Source organism: Crotalus tigris, unplaced genomic scaffold (assembly GCF_016545835.1).
Source record: "Crotalus tigris isolate CLP2741 ecotype Arizona unplaced genomic scaffold, ASM1654583v1 scf7180000019218.882973, whole genome shotgun sequence".
Classification (NCBI taxonomy): Eukaryota; Metazoa; Chordata; class Lepidosauria; order Squamata; family Viperidae; genus Crotalus; species Crotalus tigris.
In genome coordinates this window covers 346965-370569 of record NW_024097440.1, presented here as the reverse complement: position 1 = coordinate 370569, position 23605 = coordinate 346965, and the positions used below count along the sequence as shown (strand labels likewise).

Below are 23605 nucleotides of genomic sequence, written 5' to 3'. Positions count from 1 at the left end.
CATCCAAACCTATTCATCTCTAGCTCAACCCTTCAATTACGTGGAATGATCCAAAACTTTGGGCACTAAAACAGCTCTTTATGTTTGAAAGTGACATCTGTGACTAGAAAAATGGTTGAAGTTTGGAGATTTTTCTGGTAAGAGTCCACTTGCTGACATCATGCAAGGAAAGCGCTGATTGGCTGGTGGAAGGTAAAAATAGTGTGCGTATCCCAGTAGGTTGGCCAAGAACAAACAGATGCTCTGTTAAATCTCTGTTCCCTGACTCCTTGGAGACCAATCTGTACCCTGCAGGACTGCAGCTTGGTAAGTGACGGGCAACGATATTGGTTCTTTGCAAGCAATGAGGTTTCTGACACTGCTTAATCTGTGCAATTCTCACTTTTTGATTCTGTTTTTAAGGTAATATTTTGCTTTGCAGATAGGAATTTCTCATGCACATTACTTCTGTGATTTAAATCAGTGATTTACTGAACCACTGTATTTTGCTTGCTTGATTCTGTTAGACTAATAAGGCTGGGAGTTTACACTGTACTGACTATAACACAGAGACATTCTACTTTCCTTTTCTTAAAAAATGTTTAGCCGGATTTAATTTAAAATTATTTCTCGCAGGAATTGGGGAGAGAGGCATGGTGATGGAACGCTGAGAGAGAGGAGGAGATGATTTTATAGATCAACCTTATTATAGCAAAGAAACTTGGTATTTAGTCAATACGCTGTGTTTTTATGGCACTCTCCTGTCTCAGGAATTAGGCAAACTGTAGCCTTCCCAAATTTAATAAACGCCAACATTCATCAGTTGGCACGGTCCATCTGGAGGGCCAAATTTGGCCTCCCCTCCACCAATATCTTTGGTTAATAAACTCCTAAACATTCGCTGAACAGAATCACAGAGCTGGAAGGGACCTTGGAGGTCAGCTAGTCTAACCTCCTGTTCAGGCAGGAAACCCTATACCATGTCAGACAAATGGCTGTCCAGTCTCTTCTTAAAAACTTCCAGTGTTGGAGCACTCACAACTTCTGGAGGCAGGTTGTTCCAATGGCTAATTGTTCTAACTATCAGAAAAGTTCTCCTTGGTTCTAGGTTGGTTCTTTGATCTGACCCTTCTTAGTTTTGGGATAGCCTCCAGGGTACCCATTTTTATGTACACTTGCTAATTCTCTATAATGCAGATAGAGATGAACCTAATACATTACATAGTCCACAAAATTATTGTTCAATTGTTCCTCAGTCATGAAATTATTAAAGGGCTTAAGCAACACCATTTGTCTGCTACACAAAGATAATACACGTAACATGGAATTTGTAGCTTACTGTTTGTATTGTAGAAACAAAAGTATAAATATGGATGTCACCAATTAAATATATTGCTTATGTTAGGCCTTGGAATATTTTCTAGAAGGGCTGAATATATGTAAAACTAATCCTTGTAGTTACGTATACATGTTCATAATCCTTTCTAAACTATGCTTCACTGAATTTTGCTTCTTTCAACTGGTGGTTTAAATACAAATTGTAACAAAGCACATTAGGTATGGATTAACATGGCATTCTTTTAACAAGGATCATTCTATTTACTGACACTTTCAATTAAATAAAACTGTCATCTTCTGTCAGTTTTCCAAACTTGGAAGTTTGTTTTAAGGAGTGTAGTTCAAACCACAAACCAGATGAAGCTGATGAAATTGTTCCAGGACAGCTTCCTAGACAAATTCTGAAATTTAATGAATAGTTTTTAGCAATAGAGAAATGATATGCATCTCTTGTGTTACTTAAGGCTCTGAGGTCTGAAATAGCCTTTCTCAATTTGGAGCTCTGCAGATGTTTTGGTGTCCAACTTTCCAAATGCTGGTTGGAAATAAGCCCATCTGGGTGTAATCAAGTTGTGAAAGTCTATTCCACAATTTAAAAAACCTGTTATTTTGTATAAAGCAAAGCTTGGTAGTCACTCTCCAAAAACATATTCCATAATACCCCCTTAGAACCAACTAAGCTATCAAAAGCAACATTCCTGCTTTTTTGTTTCCTGGGTTCAAAGAAACATACCTTTTAGGCAGTGGTGGGATTCAACCGCTTCGCACCACTTCGGCAGAACCAGTAGCTAATTTTTGTTACCCAGATAAGAATGGACTTCTGGAAGTGGCATCCACCAGAGAACTAATTGTTCACATATTTGAATCCCACCACTGCTTTTAGGTTAGCAAAAGAGCAACTAGCTTTGCTTGTAAAATGATTAAATACATGCTGGTTGTGCTGAAATTACAACTATGATGACCCAAAAGAGATTAGCCAGAAATGCAATTAACATATCAATAATTACATTACTGCACAAATTTAAGAATTGCTGCTAGAAAATGAGCTCAGACTTCATCTTTTTTTCCAATTTTTGAAATCATTGAGATTGCCCTTAGATCCTTGAAGCATGACATGAAACATTCTAGAGAAGCTGTAATGGTGGCCTTTTGATGCTGTTCAGAGGGATATGACTGCTCCCTTTGCCCATTCTTTCTGCCACTAAGGGTCCCATGTACTTCCACAACTGGGCAGAAAATAAATAAGCATGAAAGAGCTCCAACCATAAAGTTCTCTATGAATTTCCTTCTCCATTCAAGGCACTGCAACAGCCTGAAAGTTGAGGTAGACATATGGAGGTATACCCGAAAGCAATCATGAGGAGTAAGTGGACACGTCACTTAGAGAGATTGGGACTCTCTTTCTCCCCCATTTTTCTATCCCACAACTCTCTAATTGGCACCATAGCCAGAATTCATCACATCCAGTCATCAAATTGGCTCAACCAATGGATGAAGGAAACTCAAAATTCATGAAGTGACATGATTTATTTCTCTCATCCACCATTTTAAATCCAAATAATTTAACTAGCATGAGTTAGCCATGAAACTCTGGAAGATCTTATAATACATAAACTACTAGTATAAATCTGAGTATTTCTAAATTCAATTTAGAACATTTCTAAATTTGTGCAAGAATGGACACTTTATTATTAGATTTTTATCCTGCCTTTCTAAAACATATCTAATACTCCTACCTACTATTTCCCCCACAACAACCTTGTGAGGTGGATTGGGCCAAGAGATAGTGACTGGCTCAAAGTCACCTAGATAGCTTTCATGCCTAAGGGGCAACTACAATTCTCAGTCTCCTGATTTCTAGGCTAGCATATTATCCACTACACCAGGGGTAGGCAACTTTGGCTCTTTTATGACTTGTGGACTTCAACTCCCAGAATTCCTGAGCCAGCCATGCTGAGGAGAAATGGAGAGGTTTCCATGCTGAGCCATGCTGGCTCAGGAATTCTGGGAGTTGAAGTCCACAAGTCATAAAAGAGCCAAGGTTGCCTATCCCTGCGCTACACCAAACTAACCCTCACTTAAATATAAGTATGGAATGACCAGTGGTAAAAAACTTTCCCTGTCTTTAATTAAAGACCTGTATAATTTACTGATGAAATCAATCAATCATTTGTTCAAATTCCTACAAAAGTAATCAGACCTAAACAGATATATTTCTCGTATTATTTGAACAGAATTGTAGAAATTGCCGATATTTAATATCTTCCATTTTTTTTAATCTTCCTATTTGGAAATATATTTTCTTTTCCTTTCTTTCTTTTTCAGACACCAGAAAAATGAAGACAGCCCTGCTTTTCCTCTGCATTATAGGAATCACTTGTGCCTTCTCTGTGAGTAAAAATAACAATACTTTATATCGACTAGGATATATTGTATTGTGAATATTCATTTTAATGTCCATTCATTGAGATTGTGTTATTCCTAGTAATATATTATCATTATTTGAGAAGTTTTTCCACAACTTAACAGATTTCAAATCCATTATAATATTTTGATTTTAAAAAAAATCTATCCATTAATTAGTATTTATCATGCCAATATAAAATAAATTGTCCCCAAATAATAAGCGATTTTTAGGTTCAGTTCTTTTGGGACAAATTATTACCCATTGACTTTGTTCTTTTTTAAATTCACCTGTTTATTCACCTATTATCTATTTATGCTTTTATGTATCTTTTGACTTTCTAGTCCTTTGTACATTACAAATAGCCTTTTCTATTTTTGCTTCAATTAGCTTTCATCTCTGACAATTAATGCTATTAAGCTATTAATCTACTGGCTGCAATCTACTGGCTGATTCTGGATGGGGAATATTTATCTATGAATTCAAATTTCTGAATTGTGGAGGTGAACATTATGTCTGCAGAAAACTGCTTCTATGCATGATGCTTTGGCTGGAGCAATTGGCAATTATCCAGAGTAGGCGTTTGATCTCATAAAGTATTTCTTTATATTATTCCTATTTACACCCCAACTGCACAGCTGTACAGTGCCCATTAGCACAAATATATTTAAAAAAACAGACAGGCTCATAAAGAACTATTTCAAATTAATTTATGGTAATATAAATTCATAAAACAGCCTGTTTTTCATTAAATATTTTGAAGTTTTTGCCCAGCTCCATCTGGTGCACCAATTGTGCCCTTTCCTAGATCAAGGGACCCTTTAGACAAATACATATACCCTGGCAAATTGATGGCTTGATTACTACAATGAACTCTATATGAGGCTGCCCTTAAAGATCTCTCAGAAGTTTCAGCTGGTCCAGACCACAGCAACACATGGGCAGTGACAGGCATGCCTGGGTGTGCCCATGTAAAACCTCTGCTTCATGAATTGCACTGGCTGCCAGTTTGCTTCCAAGTGTGATTTAAGATTCTGGTTACTGCCTGTAAAGTCCTACATGGCATAGGGCAGGGTCTTCAAACTTGGCCCTTTTATGACTTGTGGACAGGCTGGCTGAGGAATTCTGGGAGTTGAAGTCCACAAGTCATAAAAGGGCCAAGTTTGAAGACCCCTGGCATAGGGCATTGTTAATTGGGGGGAAATCATCTGTCACTCATAGTAGCTGCCTGGCTGATTTTATCTAGCAGAGTTGACATGTTCCAAGTTCCACTGAGTGAACAATGCCACCTATGGAGAGTTTTGAAGTATTTCTTCTCTATAGCAATACCTGTGTAGCCTCTGGAATGAGGTTCCTCCCAATATTCGAACGCCCCCCCCCCTTCCTGGGTATTTTGAAGGGTCATGAAGATGTGGCTCTTTGCTGAGATGTTTAATGAGGATTATTGGTGCTCATGAAAAACAAACCCAAATGGGAACATTTTCTTTCCTTTCCTCATTCCCATTTGGGTTTGTTTTGTCTGCTATTGTATTGTACTCTTTTGATTTATGTTTTTTTTTGTGTGTTTTATGTTGCTCCTTGTTTTTAAATGTTTTTATCAATTTGTAAAACACCCAGCATCCCAGGGAGTCGAGCAGCATACAGATTTAATTTAGTTTTAATTTTAAAATGTTTACTATTGTTATTGTTGTTGTTGTTATCATTATCATTATCATCATCAGCATCAAATAAGCATAGCACACTGACAGGATGATGGCTATGGAATTTTTGGCCCTGTCAATCTAAACATGAATCATCAACTTGATATGTGTGCTTGCAAAGAACCTAATATTGTATTAGGAAACTTGACTCATAAATATGTATTCATTGTAGAACACTTATAATAAAACTCACACCTATAAATGCCAGTATTCATTTGGCCAAAATTCTACCCACACACATGAGGAAAATATCAGCATATTTAAGGTAACTTGGAGATTTGCAGAGCTATGAAAAACCTTGGAGACAAGTAGGTAAAAAGAGAAAGAAGAAAATAGAAACCTAAACCACCCAATGTGAGCTCAGTTTGGTCACAATAGGCATCAAGGTGTCCACATGGTATGATCAAAATTCAAGACCATGGCTGCAACGGTGTGATCAAAGTCTAACTTTTTCAAAATACATTGCACATAGATACACACACACACAAAATACAGGCAGAACTTTGATCGCAAAGTCCCAGTGACCATCTTAACCTTTTGATCCCATTCTGCAGGCATCCACTGGTGTCTATAATAGATTGGCTTTAATCCATATTATGAAAACCTTACTTCGATATACTGTCCTGTCCCAGGTGCCATTCTATAAGAAAGCTATGGACTAATTTGGTACAGGATCCAAACCATGGGAAAATGTCATAGGGAAAGATTGAAGGAACTGAGTAAGCTTAATGTTATAAAAAGATTATTTGATTACTTAATACTTTCGAGGGACCGTATAGGAATTGTAATATAGAAGAATGGATGGATGGATTGGATTGGATTGGATTGGATGAGAGGGATGGAGGACAGGAGAACCTACTGCAGAAAGCATGGTTACCTCTTGGGCTTTCTTTATCTGAGATCAGACTTCAACTAAATATTTGTAGACATGTTCTCTTCCTGCAAGTTTTCAAACAGATACTAAGAAACACCCTAGCCATAAATGATCTAAGACAGTGAGATTGAAACAGAGTGCAATTATGCAGATCTTTAAGGGGATGCTTCATTTTGAGAGATTTGAGAAAAACACCCCTCAAGGTTGTTTTATGGAATGACATAGTCCATTCATAAATGAAGCTCTTCCTTGCTTTAGTGTCTCTCATCTGAAGATGTTCTGATAGTTTTAACAGCTTTTCCAAGGGCTGGTTGATAGTTCAAGATAACAGGAGCTGTTGATGATGCAGCTTTGCCTGAACTAGATGAACTGTTTTTCCTACACAGCACAAACCACTTTGCAAGGCAAAACCCAATATTTCATGTGAGCCTATTAGATAAACAACATCTTTGATCAAACTTACAATTCAATGGTATGTTGAACTGAAAACAAATGAAGTACAGAGGTAATATTATCCAGGAACTTTATCAGAGCTAGTGTCATGGTTGACTCTCTACGCAGACCTGCTCACAACCAGACAACAGTAACAGGAGGGAGGAGGGAAGGCATTGGAATATTAGGGAGGTTTGGGAGGGAACTGTGGAATACAAGTGTGCTTCCTGGAAGCATGAGACAGATCTAAACCCTAAGGTCATTGAGTGGCAACATCCGAGGCAGATAGGCCATTTCCAAAATAAAGCAAGTGCAGCTGATTGGTGGACAATGGACAATGGGAGGTTTTCCTATGCTATTTGTGTGCAAAAATGTCAAAAGTGGCTTTTCTACTTCTGTACCCATATGGCTTTTCAGTAAAGTTACATCTTTGAGAAAAAATGTCCCAGGAGTTTATTTATTATTCTAATTACTGCAGTGGGACGATTGACAGCAAATGAGATCTATCCTGCTTCCTTTTGTACCTTTGCATTGAAAAGAGATGGGAAATTCTGAATTTCTGATGGCCTGATATCTGCTGTGCAAGATGCACTTCACTGAGCTTCTTAAACCTTGTCAACTTGACATTGTTTGATAAATGTGAGAACAAGTCAAGCTGGCTGCTCATTTGTCTGTATCATCAAATTTATTAAGTATCCTGTTATCCCAGAACTCGGTTATCATTTAAGTTTAACATTCTATAAGTAGTAGATTACATATCATTAAAAAGAAAATCTAGGTCCTAAGTAATTACAGGGACATCATCAACACATTTATTTTTTAAAAAAAACATTCTTGTTGTTACATTATATTTAGGATATAACTGAATGACAATGACAGTGCAATGGAATGGTAATTATTCATATCCCCAAAAGTAGCGATCATATCTTATACTTCTGTGGCCTGCGAAAGGAAGAAATCCTATCCAATCCAGCAATTGAATTTTCTGTCAGTTAGCTATGCCATCTAGTGGAAAGTGAAAATAGTAAGATCCAGATGTCTGTGGAGATGCTCAGTCATCCAGGTCATAGTTACCCCAAAGGTGCTTTTTCACAAGGTAAGTGGACTTTCTTGTTTCTCTTTGAAGCATTTCACTTCTGAAATGTCTTCAAAGAAAAACAAGACAGTCCAGTTGCCTCGTGAAAAAGCACCTTTGGGAATAAGAACAAGAATTCTATGTATTGTCGATATCAGTCTCTTCCCAGATCATATAATGCACACTAGCATTACATAAATACTAATATTCCATCAGGAAATTGCACAGCTTTTGATTAGCATTCCTTATCTACAAAGCTGTGTGCTATATAATGTTAGTGCAAGTTAGCATCCTAAAAACTCCTTGGGATCTTCCAGCAGTCACTCGTCTCTTGGCATCCGACTGTGATAAACACACACAACAAATGAATATATTTAGGCTATAAGACCATTGTCCCTTTTTTCCATCAATTCATTTTTAGGCATGTGCAAAATGGGTTAATTCAGGAACACTTGGAAACAAATGGATGAATTTTGCATGTTCCCTCTCAACTTCATTACATGCTTAATATGGATGAGCAACAATTCTGTTTTACAGCAAGAGGTTAACTTCAGTTCTCAACCTCTTCTGGAAGAGCTAAATATATTTCTGCCTGCCTATATTTCTGTTAGACTATTATAACTTCCTGCAGTTATAATAGTCTGTCTCAGTATAAAGCAGGCTCATATGCTTCTAAATCAGTGGTTCTCAACCTGTGGGTCGGGACCCCATTTGGAGTTGAACAACCATTTCACGGGGGTCGCCAAACAACGCAGTCTGCCATTTTTTCCCCCTTTTCCTTAGCTGTGCTACTCCCTTTTATTCTATTGGCTTTTGAAAGCCAATAGAATAGACTCTCTTGAATAGAGTCTAATTCTATTGGCTTTCAAAAGCCAATAGGAATTGTCCAGGCTGTCTCTGCCCTGCTGAGCGCACCAAAAGTCCCATTCTGCAAACGGTGCTGCACCAGTTGAGTAGTCCTCGACTTATGACCGGTTGAGTAGTCCTCGACTTATGACCGGTTGAGTAGTCCTCGACTTATGACTGGTTGGGGGTCGCGGCATTAAAAAGGTTGAGAACCACTGTTCTAAATTATTATTGAAGGTATCATTCAGTGGTGGGATTCAGCCAGTTCGCACCAGTTCGGCAGAACCGGTAGCTAATTTTTTGTTGCCAGGCCCAGAATGGACTTCCGGAAGTGGCATCCACACAGAGAAACGGTTGTTCACATATTTGAATCCCACCACTGATATCATTAAGTTAGATCGCTGATCCCTCTAACTAAGTACTGTTAATTCTACCCAGAAATATCTTTGCTGGTTCCAGCCATATGTGTTTCCCAGCCTGGAATTTTGTTTAGAGCCTCCCTATCTCTGTCCTACTTTTACAAGAAATATTTAAAAAGCAAATTCAGATGCTACAGATATAGAGATAGCTTTTACCAAGGGTAGATGATAAAACAGTGCTGTTTTCATGCTCAGCATATCATCACTAGGCTCTATGATGGCCAGGTTAATGCTATTTGCTATTTCTATAACAGAATATCAGAATAACCACAGAGCTGGAAGGGACCTTGGAGGTCTTTTAGTCTGACCTCCTGCTCAGGCAAGAAATTCTATATGATTTCAGACAAATGGCTTTGTTTTATTTCAGAACAGTACAGTATTGTACCACTCCTGGATTTGTTTATTGAAACTGGAAAAAAAAAACAAGAAATTTTAATTTTGGGTGTTGATCATTAGATCTGTTTGTGGTGATAGAAGTACTGTTCATGATGCCTTATTCTAGCTCAAAGAGTCACTGATGTACTGAAAAAAATTGGAAGTTATTTTTTCTGTACTGAAGAAAATCGGAAGTTACTTTTTCCCATAGCTCTTTTTTTCCCTTTTAGTTAGTTGTTTTTTCAGGGATTTTGTTGTTGTTGTTATCCCTTTCTCCCTTCTAACTCTTTTTCTTTGTCTTGTTTTTTATATTTTATACTTTTTTGAAATTTAATAAAGTGTTGAAAGAAAAATCTTTATCAGGGTCCAGTCCAAGCCAGGAATAAACAAAATGGAGACTGCTTTAGAAAGAAGGTTGTAGTTGATTGAAGAGCAGAACCAGACAGAAATGTGGCTCGGAGAAAGCTGATCACATGTAGCTGGGAGTGGTGGGTTTTTATACCTTCTTGGGGTTTTGTGCTTGGAATTCCTTTTCCTGTGGGTTTGTATTTCCTGTGTGATGTACTTTCACCTGAGGTTCTGACCTGGTATTCTGATGGTGGTGGGTTAATCCTATTATGTCCTAAAGGTCATGTTTCCTGTCCTTAGAGTTTGGATGGGGTATGTAGATTTCAGGGGTCCTTGTCTTTCTAATCTCATCAGCTCCAAGCTTCAATCTTTCTGAAAGGATTATCAAATCTGTATTTCTACAGATCTGGCCTCTGTCCTGGACTATTAAGAAAACTGGGCCTGCTTTTCTGCCTTTAAGATCCTTTGGGGAAATATAATATTCTGCCTTTTAATATTCCCAAAATATTTCTTTCTCAAGGTGGTGTGTGTGTGTGCTGTCCTCCCACAAAAGATTTGGGGAAAAAATGTTGAGAGCACATTTCAGGAAACAAGTATGGAGGCTGACACCAAAATTAAGTTAGCAATACAATAGAAATAAAAGCACTCCTTTTTAAAGTTATCTCCTCTTCTGTTGTAGGCAAAACACTTCCGAAGAAGATTTAAGTCAGACGATTCAGAAGAAAATGCGGTATGTTGGCAACATCTTTGATTTATTTGGGTACTAAGCATAGCAATTTGTTTCTTAGATTTAACTATTAAAATGTCTTTCTTTTATTTTGGCAGGTGTTCAAGAACAAATACAGGCATTTTCTTTATAGATATCCTTACTTCTACCCACCTATGAAAAGATTCCAGGTAAATACAGTTGTTGTTATTTTTTTTTTTAAAAAAAACTTTTAAACTCCAGACACAGGGAGGGATCAAAATAGGCAAGATAGCAACTTCAATAAAACAGTTGAAGTCTGCCCCCTTTTTTATATGCAACACATCTACAAAAAGAAGCAGGTCTTTGATTGCACAATTGTGGCTGCCACCTTAATTTTTTTGGCCCTGCTGTAGGCAGACGTGTTCCAGATTCAAATCTTTAAAAGCATTTTAACTGATTATTGGGGCACAGTACAAAGATGAATATAGGACCTAAGTAGGCTGTATAATTCCTGCAAATACAGGTAGTCCTCAACTTACAACAGTTCATGTAGTGACCGTTCAAAGTTATAATGGCAGTAAAAAAAAGTGACTTATGACTGTTTTCCACACTTACAACTGCAGCAGCTTCCCCAGGGTCACGTGATCCAAATTTGGACACTTGGCAACCGACTCATATTTATGACGGTTGCAGTGTCCCGGGATCATGTGATCCCCCTTCTGCAACCTTCTGACAAGCAAAGTCAATGAGGAAGGCAGATTCACTTAACAACCGTGTTACTAACTTAACAACTGCAATCAGTCACTTAACAACTGTGCAAGAAAGATCGAAAAATGGGGCAAAACTCACTTAACAAATGTCTCACTTAGGACCAGAAATTTTGGGCTCAGTCATGGTCATAGGTCAAGGATTACCTCTCATTCTATAAAATATTGAAAATATATGACGTGTTTTACTTGTGTACAGCTATCCAGACATAGTATATTCAACTTCACACAGGTAAAAATGCCATGGATGGTGAAATTGATAGTGAAATTATTCTTTCAGTTCCTTTGGACCTGACCAAGGTGCAGTGTGTAGAAAATCTTTATGTTATTTCTTGCACAAATGGTCAAATATCAGAAGTAAAATCACAGAAAAGGAAGTAACTTGTATAGACCATTGATGGACAATATTGTTGATCCAATTCTAGGTTTTTTTTTACAGCTTTTTCTTTCTTCCATTGTTAAGGAGACAAGTGGGATGTTACAGAACATCCATAAAGCAGTGGTTTCTTATGACCAAGTTGGGAGTAATGCAGGGGCCTGTTAATTACATGTTTTCAAATATGGGTCATGTAAGGAACTAAAAATTGTCTTCTAGGAATGTTGCCTCAACAGAACAGTGGTTTGGCTTCTCTGTTAGAGACAACGGAGATATTTTTATATTGATCAGTGGCTTTGCAGCCTTGGAAAATGTATCCTTCCTACTTGTCTTATTATTCCTTATGGATAATACAAAGATTAACCCTGAACATCCATAGTTTTCTTAAAGGTCTGGAAGATCTTGAAGTTGGGCCTATTCAGCCCCCACTTTTGGAAAGAAATAATATTGTCTGCCTTTTACGGCAGTATGAATGAAATTAACATAATCTAAGGTGGCTTATTCAGAGCTCTGCAAAGCTACTACACCATATTTCCACTGGAAAATTGCCTTTCAATAGTAAAATAAGCTAGTGGTTTTTGTAATGCAATCCACACTATCTACACTGAGCTGCAGGGTTTCCAACAGGAATCTTTCCAAGGCAAATTAGAGGTGCAAGGATTAGTATCCAGAGATTCTACGATTAAGTCTCTAGGCTTGTTAGTTTCCTATGTGAACTTTCAAGGCTAAATATAAACACCACTAGCTTTTTAGATAAAAATTAGAACCTGGAATATGCAAGTCTACATGATGGTAAAGGACTGATATCCCCTAAATGGACGCAAGCTCAGAGAACGAACTTTCGCCCTCTTCCTACACCCGGGCTACAGATATTTGCCACTATTGCAAAGGATTCAAAAACTTGCAATCATTGGTTGCCTCACTATAAGGCAGTGATGGCAAACCTTTTAGAGACTGAGTGCCCAAACTGCAACCCAAAACCCACTTATGTATCGCCAGGTGCCGGGTGGGTGTGGTCCACTCAGTGGGCACAGCTACACTGGGCTTGGCAGACTGGGTGGACGTGGCCACTGGATGGGTGTGGCTGCAGTAGTCATGGCAGATTGGGTGGGCATGGCCAAGGTGGGCGTGGCCACCTTGATGTTGCTTATGGGGAGGGACACCTGTGGGAGCCGGGCAGGGTTGGGGGAGATCCAGGGGGTCTCTGGCAGGTGGGATGGTGGGCTCCCCAATGACGGTTCCAGGCTGGCTGGGCTTAGGCCAGTGATGGCGAACTTTTAGAGACCACGTGTGCTGGGGTGATGCCGCGTGCCCACAGAGAGGGCTCCGCGTGCCATAGGTTCGCCACCACTGCTATAAGGTGTACAGGTAGTCCTTGACTTACAACCACAATTGTCCAAAATTTCTGTTGCTAAGTGAAACAGTTGTTAAATGAGTTTTGCCCCATTTTACGACCTTTCTTACCCCAGTTTTAAGTGAACCACTGCAGTTGTTAAGATATTAACATAGTTGTTAAATGAATCTGGCTTTCCCATTACCTTTGCTTGTAAGAAGATTGCAAAAGGGACACTGCAACTGTCATGAGTCAGTTGCCAAGCATCTGAATTTTGATTGCATGACCACAAGGATGCTGCAACAGTCGTAAATGTGAAAAATGCTCGTGTCACTTTTTTTTACTGCCATTGTAACATTGAACGGCCACTAAATCAACTGCAAGTCAACAACTAGCTGTATTCCCTTATTGTTTATATTTTATTTGTCTTAAGTACACCAACAAGACATTTGAATTCTGGGCTCTGAAGTACTGGAAAAGCTACATAGACTTGAGTGTCATTGTATACATAGGGGAGAGCAAAAGTTGATTGCTTTCCTGTAAACAAGCATTTGTATTGTTTGGGAACAAATGCCTCAGAACTGCCTCTCTTTTTAGTTTAACAGTGACTCATCTGAAGAAGGTTTTGGTGAGAACAGTTCAGAGGAAGAAGAGGAGGAAGAAGGGGTAAGGAATGTGTCTGGTTTTATTCAAAACAAACCAAGGAGCATTGTTTTTAAACCCTATACTCTGTGAGTGCCTATGGTGAAGATTAGTAACTGACCACAAGTTTCTATTCTGGTTTGACGTTGTATGTTTTTTTAAGTTTAAATCATCTAAACAAACAGCAACCTTGAAGTTACAGTAAAAGCTATTGGGATCCACAGGTTTGGAGATAAAGCATTTTGTGCCATTGATTTAAAAACAACCGCTGTGGTTCCAAAGCAACACAAAAATATATATGATCCATGGTCATTCTTTAAGAAAACCTGAAGTTGAATTAAAGCAAGCCTGTAGAAATAATGAGTACAGTATGGCTATTTGCAGGCACATTGAAGCCTTTCTATTTTGGTCATGCCTTGCAAGCAACAAAATTCTGGATGGACCATCAAAAATGAGGAATACGTATCCTGCTCAGTCGTGTGGCAAGAAACTGGCCTGAATTAAGGTGATCAATGGTAGACAGATAGACAGACCGACAGTCTGATCCTGATAAGTAGAAACATTATCAACAGAAGAGAATATTTGTAGCTCACGATTGAACTGTGGGGTCCTTGGTGCTCTCTGAGTTTGAGTTTCATTACCTGACTAGGTAACGTCATCACTGCTATTGAGTGTGGTTTTGATTTTGATTGATGATGTGCCATCAAGCCACTGTGGACTCAAAGGGACTTTATTATCATAAAATGGTGGAGAATATATGTAGCTCAGAGTTGAATTGTGGGACTTCTGGTGTTCTCTGAGTTTGTTTTCTTGTTGCAGACATTTCATAACCAAGAAAGGTAACATGATCAGTATGTGAGAGCCAGTTTGTGTGACCTGAAGTTGAATTTATGAGGCCCAGTTTGATCTAGTGGTTAGAAGGCTAGAAACCAAGAAATCATGAGTTCCAGACATGAGAGCTGGCTGGGTTACTTTGGGTCAGTCACTTCATAGTGTTGCTGCTGTGGGGAAAATAGAGAAAGAAGGAATATTAGATATGTTTGCCACCTTGAATTATTTATAAAAGTATAAAGGTAAGATTTAAAAAATCTTAAATACATGCATGCATGTACATCCTATGTACATCATCCCTTCAGATTTCCTGCCTAAACATGTAGAGGTTGGGGAGAGACATAAAATGGGGCAATAGGTATACAACCCCATTCTTCTCCAACTTTGAGTTTTCAACACATTTGGATATATGACTCCATGAGGCTATTGTCTTTCTCTGCTCTATTTCAGGGGTTTTACTCCAGGCTATATCCTGCCTTGACATGGACAGAACCTTAACAACATTTAAATAAATAGTCCTATAATTGCTGTTATATATGGGGTCATGGTGATCTCTGGTAGCTATCCAAAGAACTAGCCACACCACACAATTTTGCAAGATCTTTCAGTTGAGAGAAAGATAACTTTTTGTTATGTTTTGTTGGCATCACATTTCAACTTATTTTTAAGCATTTTAACCATCCAATCTTAAGCACAGCTACATTCGCATATAAACATTTAGGTTGGTCTGACCAGCCGTGTGCTAGAACAATATTGCAAAAGATGACGTTCTGCCTATTTTGTAGAAAGATACTATCAGAGTTCCAGGCAACTGCCTGAGTGTTTGTGATTCATATTCATCCAGAAATTTTAGAGTAAATGTTTTTAGTGTATCCTTCAAATATCAGATCATGGATTGAGGAAACTTCTACCACGTCTCCTACAATATATCCCTCCAAAATTACAATTAAATATTAATATAAGCTTTGGGGGAGGGTAGTTTGAAATTACGCATGAACACTGGAATGTTGCTATTTGAGAATCTTATTTATAGGGGCAAAGATTCTGCAGGACAACTTCAGAAAATATTCTGTTCTCCACACCAATCATGATCACTATTACCAGAAACATAAGGAAACCACTGTGAATTGCCCTTTCTAGAAACTCGTAAGGCTGCTTAGCCAGCTATCTAGGGACTAAGATTTGTATGAGAGGTCCTTTTGTATATATCACCAGTTAAGGGTTCCAGTTGCTTGACATGTGGGAAAAATGATCCATCACCACTACCCCCATCTCTGCCAAGAATGGAATTTGTTCTTTTGAGACCTGTGAATGAACCTTGTTCTAATTTTAGGAAAGGCATCAAGCCCCATTTTAGGTTATCTGATAATTAGATTCAAATATTTATTGTTGTCATGTAGTGGCTTGAGTAGATCTGAAATGATGTGACTGTTTCAAGCTGAGAAGTGCTCCACCTTGCATCGATAGCTTTACAGGCGTTAGTACTATGAAAATATTGATAATTAAAATGTTTTTGTTTATGTATCTTTTGAAATAATATGCATTATGATATTCGTATTGTTTAATGTCCCAACAGGGACAGTCAAATGAAGAAAATGAAGGTGGAAAGGGAAGTGAAGAGACCACAGTAGCTCCCACTACACCTGCAGTTGAAGATAACAAGACTGATGGAAATACCGACACTGTCCAAAAGGTGAGCAAATTATGGGGATTTGGAATACAGCAAATCAAATAAAAACATTGTTATCATCAAAGAGCAATAAAACAAGCAGACAGGTAGACAAATACAAAAACACAAAGGAGGAAGCTGGTCTTTAAGATGCATCATCATCTCCCACATCCTTGACTATAAAACAAAATTTGGTGATGCCAAAAAGTTCCTGAAAGTTCTTATTGGTTAATAGAAAGCTGTGTAGGTCATCTCCCATAAGGATGATGTTATCTATTCAGTTGTGTCTAATTCTTGGCAGTTCTACAGGCCAGGTCATCTGACTGTCCAGGCACTATTACTGAAAAGAAGGTAATATTAAGTTTTAGTTATTAACACCAGGCATCTCACTGTAAGGAAAAAATCACAAAACTGCACCTCAATTATTTTGGCCCTGTCATGAAGGAGAATTCACTGGGAAAAGGAATAATATTGGGAAGAGTTAGTGTAAAAGGAAACCAGGCTACCAAAGAACATGGTGGCTGGACACCATCAAAGCTGACACCAGCCACAGCATAGAACAACTCAAAATAATGCAAGACGTGGATAGACCTGACCTATAGAATTGCCAAGAGTTGGACACAATTGAATAGATAACATCATCATTGTAGGAGATGATCAGGCTGAGCCTGAGGGAGGGGTCAAACATGTCATCAGTCATGAGTCTCTGTGCACCCACAAAAGATCTAAGTCCAGCCCAGCTTGAATTCCTTTCTTAACTCCCACTCATTTCCTTGACTGCTAGTAGTTCAGATTCTTGTAGAAAGCTTCAGCTTGCAATAAATTTTTATACTCATTTGAACTGCCTGAATTTCCTGATTTCCCCAGCATTTGACAATCATAACCATCATCACCAAGTTTTAGTATAAAGCCAAATCAGATCTTCACTAAAGGAGGAGATGTGTACTCGTTCCAATTTCTTCCATACCACAAAGGCTCAGGTAGCATGTTGTAGAAATTTTGTGATACTTGACCTGGGACAGCAGAGAGGGAAGGGCATTCTGACATATCTTGCAAAGTGCGCATGCCTTTGATTTTTAGAATAAATCAGTGGATAAAGATACAATGATTCTGCCATCAAACATAGTTGGAATCATACAGAAGCTGAGTACCTGATCTAGAGAGAACTCTAACTCTAAACCAGAAGTCATTTCTTGCAACAGTATATATGTATTGAATAACAATTCAGTGGTGTAAGTAGCTCTTTCAACTTTATGGATTTAAGTGTCCCATAATTTTTATACAGTCCACATTAGTGAAGGTTAAAACCAGATCATACATACTGGGAGTGGGATGCCTTTGCAGATCATAACTAGCTTCCTAATCTATCCCCTCCCCTCTTTTTTTGCATCAATATAGGTACCAGCAGTAAAAGAGCCTCCTCAGAAACCGGGGAAAGAAGCAGGTGATAAAAAGGTTGAAAAGGAAACTGTTCCCAAAAAAGGTGCAGAGGAAGAAGACAGTGATGAAAATGAGGAAGAGGAGAATGAAGAGGAAGAAGAGGAGAAAGTAGATGAAAACGGAAGTGGTGTTAATGCCACCAGCACAAACAGCACCGTCGAAGAAACTGGAAATGGTGGCGAGGAAGAAGAAGAGGAAGAAAATGAAGCAACAACAATCAGTCTAACTACCCTGGTCACAACTGTCAACCCCACTGAAAGTACTACAGGTGAACAATTGCCAGAAGGGACCACTCCTGCCGATCAGGGCCAGTATGATACCACCACAAATGGCTACGAACATGGATATGAAGTCCAAACTGATTATTATGGCAGTGAGAATGGGTACCCACGAGGAGATAATTTCAGAACATATGAGGATGAGTATAGTTACTATAAAGGGCATGGATATGATGTGTATGGCCAAGATTATTACTATAATCAGTGAAAAAAAGGAAGCCATCTCTTGACATGTTCATTATATATTTTTGCATGTCAACTGTTCACAAAGTCTACTCAGGAAAATGCACCACAATAGAATGGTGCTAGTAAAACAAGATAAAATAGTTAATATCTGGTATTAGTGCTAACTATGAAAATAGGCTGTTTTTAAAGGTATGTCTTTGATCAATATTCATGTAGCCATCATGGATTTATAAATTTATTGATTTATTTTAAAGAAATAATCATATTGCAGATGAGTATTATTTTGTTGTTCAACATTAAACTCACTTTTTCTTTGGATGGTGCAGAACTTGGACCGGCCTCCATATTAGCCACTTCTTTGTCAGATGAAAATATTATCAGATTGAAGTTTGTCATATAAAATAGATGGCCCATTCTTATATTTATATTAGAGTTTTGCAATATACCGACCAGATTAACTCAAAGTAAACATAATGAAATAAGTTAAATATTTCAGACCAATTTCACTGCATTCTGAATTGTTTTTGTAATGATTAAGGTTGTAATTATGGTTGCACTAGTTACAGATGAAAAATAAAATCATTCCTACTACTACATTGCATTGAAAGCTCAGACTATCATCTATAGCAGACATGTCAAACTTGTGACGTCGCGCGATATATCAGGACCATTGCCGGCAATGGGGTGGGCCCGGCTTCCGCGTGATGTGTCAGGCCCACAGGCCAGCAGTTTGACACCCCTGATTTATAGCAGAGGTCTTTAGGCTTGGCCCTTTTATGACTTGTGGACTTCAACTCCCAGAATTAACTTTTAGTCTTAATTAACTTGTTTCTTCAAGGTTTATAGTTTGTGAGGTTCATTATACAGTTAACAAGAAAGTAAATATTTGAATTACACTTTAGTTCTGAAGGCAATATGTTAAAAATACCATTTTGAATTGAATATGTATGTAGGACGCAGGCTGAACAATATGTCCAATATGTCCAACATTTAAAAACATTAGTAGTTTGCTACATTTTAAATATATGCAGGTAGTCCTCAATGTTTGACCACAATTGAGTCTAAACGAGAATCTTGTTAAGTGAATTTTGCCCCATTTTATGACTTTTTTGCCACAGTCTGGGACACTGCAACTGTCATAAATCAGTCAAGCATCCGAATGTAAATCACGTGACCATGGGGATGCTACAACGGTCAAAAGTGTGAAAAATGGTCATAAATCACATTTTTCAGTGCTGTTGCAACTTCAAATGGTCACTAAAGAACTATGGTAAGTCAAGGACTACCTATACTCATTTAACAAGGCAGAATGGCTACATTACAGCTTATGATCATAACAAGAGCCAGAATTTCTGTTGCTAAGCAAGGTGGTTGTTAAATGAGTCTGCATGATTTTATAACCTTTTTTGCCACAGTTGTTAATCACTGCAGCTATTAAATGAATCATGCAGTCATTAAGTAAATCCAGCTTTTCCCATTGATTTTGCCTGTCAGTAGCTGGTTGGGAAGGACGCAAATGGTGATCACATGACCACAGGAGGCTGCAACCATCATGTAAATACATGACAGTTGTCAAGTTCTCCAATTTTGATCACATGACTATGGGGATGCTGCAACGGATGTAAATACAAGGACCAGCTGTAAGTCACTTTTTTCAGTGCTGTTTGAACAGTCACTAAGTGAATGTTGTAAGCTGAGGATTACTGATAATGGTAGAATTTGAAGATTTTTTGAAAGTACAGAATAGATTCAGTGTATCCTGTATGATATACCTTTTGAAACAAAAAAGAGAAAATTAATTTTTGAACAGAGTACCCATTAAACTACATTAGCTTTCATAGGTTTTAGTCAAGTGTGTGTGTGTGTGTGTGTGTGTGTGTGTGTGTACTTATTGCATTTATAACTTGCATCCTCTCTACTACGAATTCGTGGTGAAATCCTATAAAACAGCTTGAGCTGAGAGAGAGAAGAGAAAGAAGTGACAAAGACCTATTGTCACCTAGAAGGCTCTGGTTATAAACTCAAAACAAATGCAAGTACAGTAGAAGAACATAATGCTTTGGTAAGGCCACACTTGGAATACTGCATTCAGTTTTGGTCACCATGATGTAAAAAAGACGTTGAGAGTCTAGTCTAGAAAGAGTGCAGAAAAGAGCAACAAAGATGATTGGGGATTGGAGGCTAAAACATATGAAGAACAGAAGAGAAGGATGAGGGGTGACATGATAGCAGTGTTCCAATATCTCAGGGGTTGCCACAAAGAAGAGGGAGTCAAGCTATTCTCCAAAGCACCTGAAGGCAGGACAAGAAGCAATGGAGGGAAACTAATCAAGGAGAGAAGCAACCTAGAACTAAGGAGAAATTTCCTGACAGTTAAAACAATTAATCAGTGGAACCACCTGCCTCCAGAAGCGGTGAATGCTTCAACACTGGAAGTTTTTAAGAAGAGATTGGATAGCCATTTGTCTGATATGGTATAGGGTTTCCTGCCTGAGCAGGGGGTTGGACTAGAATCTAGATGACTTCCAAGGTCCCTTCCAACATTATTATTATTATTATTATTATTATTATTATTATTATTATTATTATTATTATCATCATCATCATCATCATCATCATCATCATCATCATCTTTCTTTTCTGCTTGTGTATTTGCGATCCTTCCTTTTTCAGTCTGGTTTTAGACACATGGCACTTTAACTGGAAACCTCCATATGCTTTATATTTTTTAATCTCACCCATCTACCCCGAAATTATACAGTTATTGAAATGTAGGCTGCAAAAGTTTCTGAGGGTTTGAACTAGGAGCTCCTGACGGAAATCAATCAATCCAGATGAGATTGTTTGCAGTTACTCCTTCCTAAAAATATTACGAATGAATACATGTGCATATATAATTATACCTGAATAACAATGGATCCGAACATTTTTCATCTAACATTTAGTCACTCTCTTATATTCCTCACTGATAACTGGAGGAACACTTTCTGCTGGTAAAAACAATATGCTGGTAAATACTTTAATGAAAGTACAACTACAGAACCACTCACATTAAAAAAAAAGAAACTGCCAGTATTTGCTAAACTTTGAGATGATGGATGGTGCTTCCACAATAAAAGGCATCTTACCTCTCATTTACCAATGTTCCATTTTTATTTTAAACAATATTTTTCTTCTTTTCACCCAGTGAGTTGTCATTTCTTTTATCAAATGTTCGTATTATGTCATTTCAACTCTGTTTGATCCATGTGCATCTGACAAAAAAGACTACTGCAGGACAATTAGTGTCTAAAGTTTCCACAATAGCTATTTTTGTATGTTTAGTAACACAAGCATGAGGCACAAAAAAAAAAAAAAAAAGCCTTCCTGGCAGTCAAAACATAGCCTTATAACTCAAGGTTTCTCAACCTTGGCAACTTAAGATGTGTGGACTTCAACTCCCAGAATTCCCCGGCTAGTTGCCAAGGTTGAGAAACCTTGTTATAATAGTTCTGACACATTCAATTTAATCAAATCCATCAAATCCATCCATCCATCCATCCATACATACATACATACATGCATGCATACATTTGCCTGATGTCGATGTCAAACTATGAAATCTGTAATAATCAAGGTCTTTTTTCTTCTTGTTTTTTTTTAAAAAGGAATGAACACTTGTTCTCTCTAATCCTTCATGATCTCTCAATTGTCACAGAAAATGTGACAAAGTGACAAAAGGGATCCAAGATGACATCTACAAAGTCCTTCAGGACTCTCAGATGTAACCGATTTGATCCTAGAATCTCAAACTCATACTTGTTAGCCATGAATTCTTTACTTTGGTTTTCCACTCCTTCACTTTTTAGTCATTCTGCTCAGTTCCTCTTTAGAAAGAAGACTGAGGTAAATAAGAACTGAAGAAGTCAATCTTTTTAGTCTCTCCTATTATTATCCAGTTATTAGTTCCTAACACGCCCAGTCATACCCTTCTTTCTTTTACAGCTGACATATGAAAAAACAAAAGTCTTTTTTATTGCATTTCACTTCCCTTGTTAGCCTAAATTCCTTTTATGCTTTATATCAGTTACAGTCCAGTAAATCAGGGAAAAGCTACCTGAGTCTCTCAAAGATGCTTTTTCAAAAGGCAACAGGACTGTCTTATCCCTCCCCCGCTGTTGAGGGAGAGTTGTTCAGTATTAACATAAATGACCTCTTTTATGAGAGGCCATTTATTTTTATTTTTACGAAAGTGGGCTAAAAGGGCCACTTATGTTGTCATTGAGCAGCCCTCTCTCGACAGAGAGGGAGGGATAAGACACCACCTGTCCCCTGTCTACAACACAGTCCTTTCCACAGTTCCAAGAAGATACCACAATGGATTGCATCCTGTTTCAGGTGACCCAGAGGGTATAGATCAGGGGTCTTCAAACTTGGCCCTTTTATGACTTGTGGACTTCAACTCCCAGAATTCCTCAGCTAGTGTGCTTGGTTGAGGAATTCTGGAAGTCAAAGTCCACAAGTCATAAAAGGGCCAAGTTTGAAGACCCCTGGCATAGATAAACCCCCAAGTGGCCTCAAGAGCTCTCAGGGAGAGCGCTAAAACCAGATGACTGCAAAGAAATATGATCCTTCTAACCCCACCCTCCCTCAGTCCTGTCAGAACTGCAGGGTAGTCCTCAACTTACAACAGTTCACTTAATGACCATTCAAAGTTACAACATCAATGAAAAAGTGACTTAGGAGCGTTTTTCATACTTATGACATTGCAGCATCCCCATGGTCAGGTGATCAAAATTCAGACACTTGGCCGCTGACTCATATTTGTGACCTTTGCAGTGCCTTGGGATCATGTGATCACCTCGTACGACCAGGGCTTTTTTTCTCATAGAACACCCAGAATGGAGTTCCGGCACCTTGTTTGGATGGAACCTTGTAGGATAGGCAAGGCGGGTTGTATGACATGTGTGAGTTCCGACACCTTTTTTTTTTTTACAAAAAAAAGCACTGCGTACGATCTTCTGACAAGCAAAGTCAATGGGGAGGCCAGATTCACTTAACAATCATCTACTAATTTAACAACCGCAGTGATTCACTTAACAACTGTGGCAAGAAAAGTCGTAAAATGGGGCAAAACTCACTTTTAACAAATGTCTCACTTAACAATAGAAATTTGGGGGTCAATTGTGGTCAAAAGTTGAGGACTACATGAAATCCCTCCATAGCCCCCACCATCTTGCCAGAACCAATGAAGCTTCTTGGTTGAGAAGCGAAATGTCTTCTTCCTCAAGAAAAAACTGTCCAGTTGTCTTTTAAAAAAGCAACTTTGAGACCACCATGACCTGGATGACCAAGAATCTCCACAGACATTTAATTTACCTCAGTCTTTTCTAAATGCTTTCTTGCTTCCTAGGACTCAGGAATAGTTCAGCCCTCTTTGCTTATGTAACAATTGTTGCCTATCTCCTTCAAAGTCATCTCCTGGACTCTCTCTTTTAAAATAAAATGTATATTGGATTTTTTTTACCAAGAACATAGAAATGAACACAAAGTAATAAAAACTAAAAGCAGAAAACAGAGAAAACAAAAAGAAAGACAAAAGTGGAAAAACTCATTTTTAAAAAAC

General features: G+C 38.2%; 1 protein-coding gene across 1 annotated transcript; it reads left to right on the top strand.

The window, feature by feature from the left end:
• The first annotated feature begins 242 nt into the window (after positions 1-242).
• Positions 243-18594, top strand: LOC120316044 (integrin binding sialoprotein). The gene is made up of 7 exons (XM_039361190.1): positions 243-306; positions 3643-3707; positions 10470-10520; positions 10616-10687; positions 13552-13620; positions 16004-16120; positions 17495-18594. Exons 2-7 carry the CDS (start codon positions 3654-3656, stop codon positions 18020-18022), a joined length of 891 nt encoding a protein of 296 aa, XP_039217124.1. The 5' UTR covers positions 243-306; positions 3643-3653; the 3' UTR covers positions 18023-18594.
• The last annotated feature ends 5011 nt before the right edge of the window (positions 18595-23605 follow it).